Here is a 15,462-nt window from a genome sequence, read left to right as displayed (position 1 = left end):
AGATCATGAACAAGTGACAAAATGCCTTCCCTTTCAAGTAGTTGTTCTATGGGTGGTTGTCGAATAGCTAATGATGGCACCGGCAAAAATCATCGCATCAACCGGGTCGAGCCGTCCCTTCGCTAAACATAATCGGTCCGTCCTTACGCGGTGAAGTGACGGATTGTAGAATCGGATCAACCGAGTATACAACGGACGAGTAAAAGGGAAGGGCAGGCAAAGAAATTAAAGGAGGAAAACTGATAATTGCTTGTCCACCCAAATATGAATATATTTCTTTGCCTTAATGATGCCTAATGTACACTCACAAGCCCCATTGTCTCATCTTTTGATGTCCTCGCAGTCAAACTTATTCATCACTCCTTCAAAGCATATAATTCACTCGAAATCTCTCCCAAGCCTATAAGGAAAAGAGAGTTGGGTGCAACTCATGATGAGCAACATGTGGCCGCTTCCCTAGACTTTTTTTCTTTTTTTCTTTTTTCCCCTCATGACGAGTAGTATTTAAATTTATCCGATTAATTTTTACCATTCAAATGAATACGCTGTAAAATCACAGGATATATAATTTTAATCAAATGAGTTTTACAGTATAAACGATCAAAGTTGAACAACTGATTAGCTACTTCCTTAATTTTTCCAATAGTAATGTGAAGATTGTCCTTGTTGTATTGCTTGCGACTCCCCGCATTGGACGGGAACCGTCGTCTCGAACATTTAATATCATCGAACGAAGGCTTTATCATATTCGAGTGACTCGAGTACGAGAGAAGAGACGTTCTAAGGGAATCTTCCATGGTCAAGGTTTGGTACTTGATGTTGGGCTGCCCATGCAGAGACGCAAAATTGTCATTATTGCCCTTATTTTGGTCTGATTGAATCATTATATGAATTGCCCTTGGTGTTGAAACTATGAAAGATTTCATACAAAAAGAAACCCATCAGTGCATTTGTGGCATTGACAACTGGCAAAAGAAAAAAGATTTGCCGACTTTTATATATAAATAGGTCTTTGGTTGGGAACATAAATGCAAATTAATTAAAAGGATAAAATTAGAGAGAGACATTTGAAGAACTCAAACATAATTATCTATGCACCCCAAAAAAAGATAATTATGTAAATTTGAATTAATGGTTGTTTTTGTAAATCAAACATGTCAAATCACTCTCTTAAACTCATAAAGATATATTTATGTCAAAAAGACACGAGAAAATAAAAATGAATCAGAATGAAACTGTTATACTTATATATGTATTTTATACAGTTAATCAGTTCCATTTTATTTCCATTTGTTTGTATCAAATACAAATCCTTTTCATTAATAAGATGAATGTCTAAGTTCCAAGATGGAAGTTGGCTTCAACATGTTCTTAGATGCTCCAGCTCCACATTTCATGTCCGGACGGCTTTGCAGATCTCATATCAACGTCGAGATAAACACCGACTAATAAGAGGGACAATACCCCGTCCGATTCATTTGAATAATCTCTTTGTATTATACCACGAGTGGTATACAATCATCTCGAGAAACTTTAAAGAGCATCAATCATAAATATATAATATTGTTTATGCTGGAAAAATATATAATCTTGAAAGTCCATTGATTTATATCAAAACTAGACGAACGAGACTGCGCATATGTGCGATCTACAGATTTTGATGGCTACATATTTTAATTTTTGATATTATTCATATCTATAATTATAAAATAGAATAATTTAATAATATCTTAGAAAAGGAAAAATTTAAAAGCTCTTTTTTATTAAATTATATAAATCTTCTAACTTCTATCATAATATATATTTTATTATATTTAATGAATTGAAACGTGTTATAACCATATTAAGTCAAATTTCATTCATTAATTCGATGAATATGAAAATAAGGAGAATGGTTCGACCTTTTATAATTTTTATATATAGAATATTGATAAGATATTTGTATTGAATTGAATCTGCCGAGTTTTCATGCCGTGGGCCCTTATGTTGGTTGGAGTATGCTGAAATTAAGAACAACTTTCAAGGGAAATGAATTTCATGGAGATTTTTCTTTATTTATTTTTATCCTCCTGAAAGTAAATAAATAAATAAAATAAAGGTGAAACAAGACAACATCATTTTCCCCATGGAAAAATCAAAAAAAGAGAAAAGGAGAAATGACCACTCCAATCCTTCCTCTGTTGTCCAGCACGTCAAGTCAAACCTCACCGTTTTGACTATTTCCACTTCTTCTTCTTCTTCATCTTCTTGATTTGGTCTTTGCCCTTAATTATTTTACTAATCCTCATACATTTTTTTCTCTTAATTATGTCATTATTTCTCACCTTGTAAACATTATGAAAAGATGATCAAAGGACTCCAAAAATGTAGGAAAGCAAAGGGAGGATTGGACATCGAGAGACACTCTCATCCCTCTCTGTCATACGCTTCTCTCTCAATATCTCGGTGCATAGATCGATTAGATCCTATTCATATAATTCTTCTTATTGGTGGGGCCGCGGTATATTTTTAACCATGTCTGAGATGCAACTCCTACTAAGACATTGGATTTGTCATGATTATGAAGTAGTTTCAGTAGGTTTCGAACTCCTGACTAAAAGTGTAATTTGTCAACTGCACTATGTCTTGTGGTTTAAGTTAGATAAATTTTATGATTCTTTGAGTGGAATTCGAACTCTTGATTGGAAGCGCAGTTTATCAACTGCATCATATCTAGTGGTTTTAGTTAGATAAATCTTATGATTCTTATTCATTATCATGTCATGTATATATATAGATTCTTCTCCGGGTTCTCCCTATGGACCAAAATTGATGCTGACGATACAGAAGATTATCTCTCTCTGTCTCAGTGTAAATCTGTCCAAAGAAAAGGAAAGGGGGGAGCACCTGAAGGAGAGAGAGTGGCATTTTCATACCGAGTCCCAAATACAAACAGTAACGCTAGCTTGACTCTTTCTCTCTATAAGTCTATTTCAAAGTTGAAAAATGGTGCCTTGAAATCAGCACAGAGAACAGCAACAGCATCTCCCTTCTTCCTCCTCCTCCCACCTCTTCTTCTGCACCACATTTACTCCCCCATTCAGGCACCAAACCCCATGCATTTCCCCTTTTCAATCCCCCATCACGGCTCATTGCCCAAGAAGAAACTCAACTGATCCCAAAAGGGAAGAAGAAGAAGAAGAAGAAGAAGAAGAACGACATCTACAAAAAGGGGGCAAAGAAAGACCCTTAACCCTTTTATGCGACTTCCTCCTTTCCTTGGATTCTGAGCTGAGAGGTTGGGGGAATATTCTGACTTTTTCCTCTTCCATGAATGGGATAGACTGTGGCTTTGGAGGAGATGAAGCTGATGGGTTGCTCAAGAAAGGAGCTTTCTTTCTGTTCCCTGCTCCTGCTGTTGGTCCTGCTCCTCCTGCTGAGAGCTTCTTCCTCTGATGGGTCTGCAAGATTTGGGAGCGTAAAGACAGCAAGCCCCTCTTCTCCCTCTGCTTCTGATCTGAGCCCTCTCAGCACATCAAATGGAAGCTCCTCTTCCAGTGCAGTGTTTGGAGATGTGAAGAGAAAGGTCTACACCGGTCCGAACCCTCTCCACAATCGGCGACGGCGATGACCGCGGCGATTATCGTAACTGAGTTGCTTCTCAGCCTCAACCTCAACCTCAACCCATGAGAAGGAACTTGGAGTTGAGCACTGTAATTTTGTTCTTCCTATTGATTGTAATTGTGTACTGTATTTTTTTTCCCTGATTCCGTACATATACGGGGTGGTTGAGTTTGAGTATGTCCCCTGTTGATAGGATCAATCAGTGCCTCAATCAATGTTATAAGACCATCATTGCAGCAAATGAGAAAAGGAGCAAAAAGATTCCTCCTTTGCACATAGATTGCTACATTTCTGCTAACAGATAAATGGGCAGAGAAGCAGTGCGTGGTAACTTGAGATTGGTGCCATTGGTTTTGATGGGGTTGTTAAGATAGATGATGGCTTCCTTCCCCCCTGGGTCACTGTCTGTTTGTTTGTCAAGGTTAGTGTTCTGTTGTCTGCTCCCTGTCTTAACTTTCGGTGGTTGGGTTGTGATGGGTAGAAAGAAGAAGAAGATCTGATCAAATGACAGGAGAAAAAATGGATTATTAAACCCTGTCATTTTCCTGATCCTGTGCTGTTCATTTAGCTCAGATCAGCTCTCAGCAGCAATTGCCCACTGTAGTGTGCAGGGAAAATTGAATGGAGCCATTACTGCTCCCACCAAATCGAATAGGCTGGGGACAGCGATTACTCGCAGAGTCTTTGCAATGTAGTTGTCCCGGTACTTAATTTTTCTCCGACCGTTATTTTAAGTTACGTACGTAATCCGTACAGTGTGATACGAGTTATTTTAATTTCTGATGAAGTTCTCAGAATGTAGTGTTCCTGTAGACAGGGAACATGGTACAGTTTAACAGGCTGGCAAAAATCTGATGCTCAATAACTAAACCATAACCATCGCACATCGATTCGAACGCTGACGAGGGGTTCATAAACGGTTCGATAACCGAATCAAATCTCCGAGCGGGCTAGGGTTACTAATAAGATATCGAGATCCGTACTTGAGGTGGCTCGTGGTCGCGGTGGTTGTACTTAAGAAAAAGAAGTTTCTTCCTAATTCGTTTTCGTTGAAGAAAGGCAAGCTCATTAACAACGTTTTCGAATAACATGAACAGCCAAGTTGCACCCAAAAAAACTCAGCTGCATAAGCACTTCTAGTGTTAAAAAATATAGGGTAAAAATTCACCAAGAAAAAAGAAAGGGTAAAATGTAATTATATGTGATTATCTCTCTTGAGATTCGAGAAAATAATACATAATCTTATTTATTATAAAAATTTAATCTTATTTGACCAAATTATTGATTTTTATGAAAATACCAGTTCGGAGCATAACTTTTACATTTTTTTCCTTGAGTTCATAATTTTTTTTTACTGAATAAAGGCACTGCATTATATAAAATATTATCATCTTTCTTATTTTTAAAAATATTTTTTAATTTTAAAATAGAAATATGAAGAAATAAAACAAAAAAATTACAAGAAAAAGAAGCTCCTAGTTGCTTAGGATGACCGGTGGTCATCGACGACAAGTCACTATTGGTCCATAATCATTTGATGAGGTTATGCAGCTGAAGAAATGGTGTAGTTATCTAAGGATACGATTTTCTCATTGTACCCTTGCCATCCTAGGTGGCCCGCCTGTGATCACAACCTCCCCATCAAAAGCAAAAAATTCGCCTCGACCATCAATAGGTTTGGCCAACGCTTTTTGAATAAGACACAAATAAGCTTGACTCATCCGCATCCGAGCAATTCTTCATGTTTCTATTACGGAACTTCTGAGGTCTCTTAAGTACTCCAATATCATCGATTGGGGCGATGGTGGCCGATGGTAGACAACCGACTAGCACCAGCGCTTCCTCTCTGTTTAAAGCTTGTAGTCTCTTTTTACTTAATTTTAAAATTTAATTTATTAGATTAAAGAAAATGTTTTTAAAATAGGAAATGCTTTATACAAATATTTTATGTAATATGGTCTTATTAATTCAAAGAAAAATGTAGTCTTAAGAAGAGAAAAATCAAAAGTTATGATCGCAATTGGATATTCTCGCTGAAAATAATCTTTTAGTCAAATAAGTCAAAATGAACTAAGTGCATATCTTTTCAACAAAGTGTCATTTCTCCGTATATTAAGGGAGATTACATTTTATCCAAAAATATATATGTATACATTATGATTGGGCTTAGGCCCAGGTTAGCCCAATTTTCTGTATGTGATGATGGGTCTCGACTGGGCCCCTATATCCTCAAGGGCATTCTCGTATTTTAACGCGGGATCTCAAACCTAGCTAGCTCAGCGCGGGAGTGCCGCGGCCAGCGGAGAAGGTTCTGGTAACTCCGGCCAGGGGCATTTCGGTACTTTCACCAACCGTAAATCCCACTAAAACCCTACTCTCCAGCTCAGAAATGGCGCAGGACAGACTGAGCAGAAGGTTCCAGTAGCTCACCGTCAACCCTTCTTCCTCTCCTTCCGTCGACGGAAGCTGCTTCGGGAGATCTCCAATGGCAAAGCGTCTGATTCCGACTCTCAACCGCATCCTGGTTGAGAAAATCGTGCCTCCGTCCAAGACCAACACCGGGATCCTCCTCCCGGAGAAGACCTCCAAGGTTCTCCCGCAGTTCCATTGATTTACGAGCTGTTGTATATTTGTCAATTGAAGGTTCTGTGCATTGATTGATTGGTTTATCTGAGTCCAGCACATGACGTTTGAATGAATTTGAATTCTTGTTGTCTATCTTTGTCATTGGTGATGATTTCGGATTCTATGTTGCTTGGTCTCACCTGCATTTGCAATCCTGTGATTGTTGCAGCTGAACTCCGGGAAGGTCGTTGCTGTGGGTCCCGGAGCCCGGGACAGGGACGGGAAGCACATCCCTGTCAGTGTCGAGGAAGGCGACACGGTCCTCTTGCCGGAGTATGGAGGGACTGAAGTGAAGCTCGGCGACAAGGAGTAAGTTCTTCCATCCTCAGTCTGCTAGAAGCTGAGAGGCAATTATAATTCAAAATGCTCATATTCTCAATTGCATCGGCCGGGATGCATTGATTTCTATTTGCCTAAACCGATCGCTTCGGAATGATCGCTGCTCTTGATGCAAACACAAAGAAGTTCGTTTTTCAATCCGGTATTGCATTTGCTTGGCTGTTGGATGGATTTTACGCACTGAAAGTTCTTCCATTCCATATGAGATCTTACCAGAAGAAGTGTAGCTGACAGGATTTTGCCTCTTTACGTAAATCAGTAACGGGAACAAATCTGTTGCACTTCGGCTATACTGTTCAGAGATTGTAGGAGTTCCCCTTCGATTGTCGTTTGCGAATTTCGAACTGGATTTCCCTTTCTGAGTTCAATGTTAACCATAAACTTGCCTGGCCGTAGTAGAATCCTGCATATACAGCTTTTCTGCCCTGTACGAATGCCATTTGATGTCAAAGTCATACATAGCATGAACGACCAAGTTTAGGATCATCAAATGTCTGCTGCATTATATGCATTTCATGTAGTTTCTGTTTCCTGTGAATGTGTGTTGTAGCAATCTGCCTACAAATGATGACGAGAGAGAAATGTGTAGTCACTCGTTTTTTGGGTCATTGCTCGATTACTTAACTTTCTATGTCCTTGCAGGTATCATCTGTTCCGGGATGATGATATACTGGGGACTCTACATGATTAGCATGCTCGATTATTCCCCCATACGAGTTTATCCAGAAGAGATGTATTAACAATTGTCTCATATGGAGTTTGCTTCTGAAACAAAATCTGCTGTTCGATTATGCTTGCGTTCCTGAATTGTAGTGAGATCGATTCATAAAGTCATGTCCTTGTTTTGATCGTGCGAAACAGATGCACTGTTTTATTTCTTTTTGGAAGCAGACTTCCTCTTGCAATTAGAATGGATTTGATTGCATAAGTTCTCTTGATTTCGCACTTGTAGTTGTTCTCATGATCCCGTTCCCTATATAACATAGTACTCGTTGTTGCAAAGCACGGTGAGGAAAATTCTCAGGGCTCGACTAAGTTATCGTCCTGAAATTCTTGATTAGTCTTGGATGGCCAATGAATGGATTAGGAGAAACATAGGCTCGACCTAAATGAACAGCAAGCAATTCCCTAACTCGCATTGAGACAACTCGGTCAATGTCCAAAAAAAATGGCATAGAAATTTCATTGAAGGCAGCATTTAGCAGAGGCTCAAACAGCCGAAAATTGTTACATGCCGACCTAAAAAAGAATTATCGGCAACACGTGCACACCATCACCTTCTGAGAGCGTACATAAGTTGCGCGTGCGGCGAGAGTCACTGTGGCGGGTTCCATTCCATCCGATGCAGCGGAGGGAAAGGTCTTGGTCGGAATGTTCGAATGCACCACCTAGTTGCAGCCAGATAGATTATCTTAAGCCAAGCACCGTGAGTGATCATTAGCAACCGGCATTGGGAAGCTCGAGGCAGTCCCGGAACAAAAGCAAGCCGTGCGAGAATGACCGTGACAGACGCTAGAGACGGACACCCAGATGGAACGGACCTAGGGGATTAAACTCGGGTCATTTGTCCCCTTTGGTAGATTGAATATGTACCAGCAATTTACTGCCGTCACCGGAAGAACATCTTGGACTCGATCGGCCAATGACCTTGTATATAGTTACAGGGACAAAGAAGTGAATGTGAAGAAGTGAATTCTGAGGGAAGGAGAGGATGGGACACCACATATATGTACACACAAGCACACACATATAATGTACATATATTGGTAGATATACGTGTCAGCACGTCCGTCGACGCTCATTTATGAAAACAGATTCAAAATACCTTTTTCCGATCAAATGTTCCTCTAATCTTATATATGAAACGGATTAGATTCGTCCCAAAGATATTTGTGCGTTATCAAAATATGTTAATGGAAAAGATACTTCTAAAATACCCCTTTATCTTCATAAACATCTTCTATCTTCTATTCAAAGATGTAGTATTCTAATAATTGAAATTAAGCATTACGAAATCATATGCTATAAGGTCGGAGCATCGGCACAGTGCTGCAGGTCTTCAAGTCATCGATTGGCGTTGTGGGTCTGAATGTTGCCAAACATATTAGTACATGTTCCGAATCCATTGACAGCATACATCGGCTTAGTATCGGCCGCAAGTTAGCTTCCAATGATATCTATTGATATCTTTTAGCTCATTTAAATTCTAACTTACAAACAGAAAACGAGTGCAGAAATTTAAATGGAAACCAAAAATCTCTCAATATATCTCTCCAAAGAATCATATCCCGTGCATATAACAACAAACTGGAAAATCTTGCCAAGAATATATAAGGAGAAGAAGAAGCAGAATAATAAAGAAGAGAGACGGCGGCCGACTACCGCAATTTTGTACATACATCGATCGGCATTCAGCTGAGAAGAACACATGGCTAAGAATAGGAAGAATGTCAATGGCTTCAGCAGCAGAGGGCCAAGGGTCGTCCCTTCCTCAAATTCCAGCCGAAACTCGGGGAAGGCCCCGATGGAGCCAGTACAGATGCCGTCGATGTGGAAGATTCAGAGAGAAATTCAGGACCTATGTCAGTGCTACTTCTGATTCGACTCTCTCTTTCGTTTTACGTACCATTCTCGTGCACGTACGCTAGTTGCATATATTTGTCATATCTGTTATACTGCAATGGATCATGTCCGGTGGTTGCTGATTGCATTCTCGTTGTCACTGTCTGATTGATTGATACGAGTGAAAAGGCTCCTGCTTTCAGAGTTTTTATGCTAAGAATTAAAAGTTCTATTTTTTCTACTCGAAATTGTTCACTGCTGTTGTCAGTTTGCTTGTTTTTCGATACCCATTGGGCGGAATTGCTCGATATTTGATCCAGCTCAGGAAACGTCTAAAGTGGTATAGGAATGAATGATAGTAATGAAGGATGATAACGTTGTCCTTATAGAGGTAGAGTCCATATCTATATATATATATATATGCAATTAAGCACAAACCAAGTTCTGTTAGTGAACGGGTGTTGCTAAAGAGCCAGTCATATATCTGATTGAAGCTGCCATTTTGAGTTCCGATTCGGGATTTCCTGTTTATCGAGGAATGAGACGGTTGTTCGTGTATGTCACCAGTTCCTTTAGGACTTCATCTTTCCTTGAACTGGCTGAATTCTGAAAATTCCGTAGCATCATCTGATCGGAGTTGTGTTATGATGAGTGCCCTGTGTTCTCTTTCTGCTTCCAGTGAGCCAGCATACTTTGTGGAAGGACAAGAATCAACAAGAACGGGAGAAGATTGCCCAGCTGGGTGGAAGAGTGAGCTTCCTTTGCTTCCTCTATTATTTAGTTTCCATGCCCTGTGTTCGGACAACGAGTTTATGTACTTACTAACAAGCTGTCTGATGATTTTCACCCAGAAACCCAAGGGGGAGAAGAGAACATTAGCTGTGCACCTACAAATGACGAAGAAGAAGAGGGAAAGAGAACGAAGACAACTGCAAGAGGTGATTTAACTTCAGGCCCCGCATTTTGTGTTATGGCTTTACGGGTGTCCGGTTTCTGATTGTGTTAATTCAATTATCGCGGAAATCTTTTTGATTCTTTACTCTTGAGTTTTCTTTGTAACTGCAACTTCATGGTCCTTTAGAAAGGACTCCACTCGATATGGTTTTCAGGACCGATTATGAGCTGAGGAAGGTTAGTTAGCCATGATATGTCATGAATTGCTGCGTTTCTTTCCTTCATCCCTCATCCTCCATCTCCGGTCATCCACATGGCCATCCCTCTAGTTGGTCACAGTATTCTTCATGTCTGTTGACTCGTTTTGTCGTTGTTTCTTATTCTCCCCAGAATTTGAAGCACGGGCTATCGGGAGGGAATTCTTGGGATGCAAGTCAGTCTCTTACGACCACAAAGAGTGGCGAAAGTAAGCGCAAGCCCAAGGACAGAGCATTGAAGTGCACCGGAGGACATTTTAGGGGAGGCGTCCTCAACGTGAAGCATCTGTTGCAGCCTAATTCACCTTCGAGAGAAGGAGGAGACAATACTATTCCAACCGCTTACAACAGAAAAGGCAAGAAGGGGAAGGGCGGTGGCAAGAAGAAAGGCAAAGGTAGCTGTTAAAACCGTCCCTAACCATCGGAGCAAACCTGCAATTGCGGATACTTTCTAGCCGGCGTAGAGTGCTAATAGGTCGACGTGGATAAGTTTATTAGCTGCTGTTTCTCCCCGGGGAATCATTCGGTTTTCTTTCTTTTATTCCAAGGAGTTGTTCAGTTGTGAACGCCGATTACAATTTTGCGTCTATACAGTGCACTAATTTCTGTAATCGGCTTAATGCAAAGTCCTGTGGTTTTGCGATTCTGATCAGTGATCAGTTCGCAAGTGTTACATTGACGATATTACTGAGGAACGACATTATCAGAATATTTTTGCTTCTCATTTTAGGCAATTAGCAATAATTTTTCTGTGGACTTCCGGAAATCTCTTTCGTGTAGCTTGGCAAGGAAATTTTGAGGCATGGGAGTCGGACTTTCCCTTCTACTTGTATGTCGTGAAGTTGTAGGTTTGCACGACTGAGTGGTTCGTGTCGGTGTTAAACACTGTCGGTATCGGAAATCAAAGAATTACACATGCATTAGCCATTGATGTATAGTGAACTTTGATAGAAGGTAATTTTCCCGCCCAAATAACCGTTTTGTTCAGATGACAGTTGATACAGAGGAAGGCAGAACAGAGAGTATAACGGTCTTGTGAACTAACGAAATAAAGCTTCATCCCGCCCAAACACTCTCCCTCTCTCTCTCTTCTCTTCTCCCCCAACCCTTTCTCCCGGCCAGTGAGAGAATTATGCAGGGCAAGAAGAGGAGAAAGCACGATTCCAGCAGAGGGGTGGTAGACTCCCCCGCCGGTCCCGACCATGAGGCAGATTCAGAAGGAAATCCGGTCCTCGGGTAATCTTTGACTGCATTCTGCGGTCTTAGGGTGTAGGTAGCATTAGCATCACGTCAATTTGATTCTCGTACATTTTGGTTCAGTGAGGCGGGAAGAATCATCCAAGAAGGGCAAGAATCAAGCTCAGACACAGATTCCGCGCAAGGCCGTTCAGCCCACGGGCAGAGTGAGCATCTCTCGCCTCTCCGTGCTTTAGTTACCTGAACTGTGCGAAACGGGTTCTTTTTATTCACTGACAAACTGGACTGGCCAGCCGACATCGTGGAAGGAGAAGGATCGACTCGAGCGGGAAAAGCTTATTCAGCTGGGAGGAAGAGTGAGTGAGCTCGCTCGAACTGCCTCGATCATTCTTTAGTTGTCTTGCCGTGGCATACGCTTTGCTTGCGAAATGGAGTTCCTTCACTTACTACGGAAACTGTCTAATTAAATTGATGCTTTCTAAGGAACCCAAGGGGGAGAAGCGAACTTTAGCAACCCATCTTCAGATGACGAAGAAGGGGAGGGAAAGAAAACAGAAGCAACAGGTGATAATATACGCACCCGCTGGCTTATATTCAATCTCGTATAGAACGTGTTTTATGTTTCGAGATCGTTCTGTCATGTGAATTCAGTTGTTGGGGTACTTAACATCTTTGTTAATTATTTTTTTCATCGATGCTTTCGGGATATTTTGTAACCTGTCGATTCTTTGCCACGAATTGCCCTTGTTTTCCTTCGTCTTTCAGTTCGTTTTGTCGAGAATTTCGTGGATTTCTTTTTCATAACATTTCTGGATTTCGACTTCTCCGTTTCTTTTTCATAGCTATCCTCCTTGCTTCATGTCATGTTATGAAATTCCCTCGTGTCATCTCTTCCAGTTGTCTGATTTCCCGTTCGTATCATCATCCATGTCAATTCTGGATTTGGACTTCTCTGTTACTTTTTTTTTTTTTTATGCAGCATTTGAAGGACGGGCTGTCAGGAGGGGATTCTTGGGAGGCAAGCCACCCTTTTATAACCCCGACTAGGCGCATAGGTAGTGGGCGCAAGCCAGATAGGAGGGAACCTGGCAGCAGGGAAGGGCATTGCTCGGGGAAGCACGATCAACAGGAAGCATTCTCTATGCTGCACCAGAGCCCGATTCCTTCACCGGGAGAAGGAAGAGATGACACGAGTCTGACGGCTCACAGCGAAAAGGGCAAGAAGAGAAAGCGCAGCAGAGGCAAGAAGAAAGAGAAAAGAAACACTCCACAACCATCAAACTCAATCCATCACGGCCTGCGATTACAAAACATTAGGTACGATGGGAAATCGGAAACGGATGCACCACACAGTCCCAATAAGTCGGACCAGATTCTCTAGAGAAGACTAGTTGCTACCGAGCAATTATTCGATCGGTTTTATTTCTTTTGCTTTTGGTATAGTTTGGTCTATGAAAAAACATTAGAGTTCTTGCATTGACAACGGGTTTACGACTGAGCAGTGATCTATATTGGGTTGTATGAACAAATATTACGACCGAGTGGAGTCCGCATCGAGCAATGACTCTGCATTAATCTGCAAATGATCCTGTCATTGTCTATTTCATTCATCTGAATATATCATTGTCGAAGAAGGAGGGATTGGGTTGCGAGGAGCTCGCAGACGAAATCACCGACGCTGCAGGACAAGCCCATTTCGGGCCATGTTTAGAAATTAGAAAGGCTGTTAGCGCAGGTGCGCTGGTACAAAGCGCCACTTGAACCAAGAGGCCGCCCCGCATTCGGCTTTTATATATATATATAATATATAACTACTTTCTCGTTAGTGAGACTTGTGCGCTCCTTTATTTTGTTTAATTTTTGTATTGTGGATATTAATGATAAAAATGAGAGTATAAAATGGCAATTCATTTTGAAATAATAACATGAAAAGGTGTTGAGTCGGTTCAAGTGACTCGACAATTGTTCTCATTATATAAAGCATTTGGTTTGGGTCTTATGATTGGACAAAATTCACAATTATGAGAGTTTACCTCTTAATAGGCCCTGACTTGGCTCGGGCATGAATTAGTCAGGACCAGTTGAGATTTTGGATATTAAATGGTGTACACAAGGTGAAAAAAAAAAACAACTGAAATAATAAAATGTTTTGCTATTGGGAAACTCCCATTTTCATGTATATAGCATAAATATAAATTAAAGGATAAAATACGCTCCACTCCGTTGAGGTTTTGTCTAATAACACTCCAACCCAATCTTGATCAAAATAAACACTCCACTCCGTTCTTAATAGTAAAATTGGTAATCCACCCCGCTGTCCATGTTGACCTAATTGACCTAATTAATTTTTTTTTGTTGCTCAATCTTTAACTTATGTTTCAAATTTGTCCTAATTCATATTATTTTTCAATATTGTTTCAAGGTGATAGAGTTAGTCTACGTTCGGGTCATATTATTTAAATCATCAATAAATCTGTTGATATGCAAATTTTTTGTGGATGAAAATGTTTGAAAATATGAAAATACAAAAAAAAGAAGAAAAATAATGCTTGTAACTATTCCATTTGAGATCATCGATGATCATTAAGGCCTTCGATTACCTATGGTGGAGTATTAGCCATTAGTGAGGCTCTACTTATAACATTGATATCTTAAATTAGGACCTTGAAAATCTCAGTTTTGGGCCAATGTTGGTCGTGAAAATAGTCGTCCGTAATTTCATGAGAGTATTGGTGGCACTGCGAAACATGAGTATTTGGTATGGGCATGATCTCTCGAGGTGAAGTGTAATGATTCTAAATATTGATCTCGAGGAGTGGATGTTTGGTCGTCGGACACCCTTGCTTTATTTTTATGATGAATGGACACCTTTATTGTAGACCGTTGACAGCTCTAATGGTTGCTGACAAGTTATTCTCTTCTCTTTTTTATTTGAATATATATATATATATATATATTTAAAAGTATTACACTATTAATAAGTTTATCGCAAATTCAAACAGTATAACTAAATTGAATAAACCGTGTGGTGTTGAAGATCAAAATAATTCAAAAGAACACAAATAGGATGAAAGTGAAAAGAAAATAAAGGCCAAGGGTCTAAAGAAGTTTATCTCATTAAGTAAACAAGCTCAATGGGATGGAGCGTCTATTTTAATTAATAATAGGATGGAGTGTCGTCGTGCAAAATCTCAAGGAGGCGAGTATATTTTACCCTAAATTAAATCATTCCTACATAGTTCAATTAAATGGAAATTTTCATCAACATAAGGTATAGCGCAGTGACGCATCTTTCGCTTAGTGACCAAAAGGTTCCAGGTTTAATACCTAATGGGACTAGTCGTGCCCCTTTAATAGATATTTAGGATTTTCATTTCAATATATTAGGTGCATAGATCTCTCTCGTAACCCAAAAAAAAAAAAAATCTTCGGCCCATATTACTATAAAGTCACTGTTATTCTCTCTGGTAATAAAAAAAAACGATTTTTCAATATATGTGCGTTAGGTCGACACAGTAAAAAGGGTAATAGATACATGCATGCACTTTTCGTTTGGCCGAGATATGAGACAACACAATCAAATGTTTGGGAGACATTAATTTAAAGCTGCCGAAATTAAAATCAGTGCTTAAAATAGAGAATGTGTAGGAGCAATTTTCGTATGTACCTATGTTTGTTAATTGCCAAAATTAGTAGAAACCGTGATTTTGTAAGTGTGTTTCCAATATTTCTTCTACTTAAAAACTTTAAAAAAGCCTTTATTAAACCTCCCGCTGCACTTCCAAACGAAACTCTAGATTATAACTGTAGTTATAATTTTACTCTAGATTAATGTTTTCCAAACATTTCTTTCTATCCTCTTTTTATTGTACCAACTACAGTTTCTAATCTTTTATGTTCGTAGCTTTGCTTGTTGAACCCGAAGCAATTCTTGGGCCCACAAAAAGGCCAACTCAGCCGAAAGCTTTCGGCCCATCAAGAAGAA

The 15,462-nt window shown here is 39.9% G+C and overlaps 1 protein-coding gene across 1 annotated transcript; it reads left to right on the top strand.

Annotated features, from left to right (window-relative positions):
• The first annotated feature begins 5,978 nt into the window (after window positions 1–5,978).
• Window positions 5,979–7,505, top strand: LOC116198684 (10 kDa chaperonin, mitochondrial-like). The gene is made up of 3 exons (XM_031528908.1): window positions 5,979–6,193; window positions 6,398–6,537; window positions 7,210–7,505. The coding sequence occupies exons 1-3, from the start codon at window positions 6,089–6,091 to the stop codon at window positions 7,256–7,258; spliced, it is 294 nt and encodes a 97-aa protein (XP_031384768.1). The 5' UTR covers window positions 5,979–6,088; the 3' UTR covers window positions 7,259–7,505.
• The last annotated feature ends 7,957 nt before the right edge of the window (window positions 7,506–15,462 follow it).

Source organism: Punica granatum, chromosome 3 (assembly GCF_007655135.1).
Source record: "Punica granatum isolate Tunisia-2019 chromosome 3, ASM765513v2, whole genome shotgun sequence".
In the NCBI taxonomy this organism is placed as follows: domain Eukaryota; kingdom Viridiplantae; phylum Streptophyta; class Magnoliopsida; order Myrtales; family Lythraceae; genus Punica; species Punica granatum.
This window is presented reverse-complemented; position numbering and strand designations above follow the sequence as displayed.

What these genes read in the sequence shown, in the direction of transcription:
- LOC116198684 (XM_031528908.1), top strand. Translation starts at nt 6,089, where the DNA reads ATGGCAAAGCGTCTGATTCCGACTCTCAACCGCATCCTGGTTGAGAAA. An exon ending in TCCCGGAGAAGACCTCCAAG is followed by an intron (nt 6,194 to 6,397) that starts GTTCTCCCGCAG and finishes TGATTGTTGCAG; the next exon opens with CTGAACTCCGGGAAGGTCGT. An exon ending in GTGAAGCTCGGCGACAAGGA is followed by an intron (nt 6,538 to 7,209) that starts GTAAGTTCTTCC and finishes ATGTCCTTGCAG; the next exon opens with GTATCATCTGTTCCGGGATG.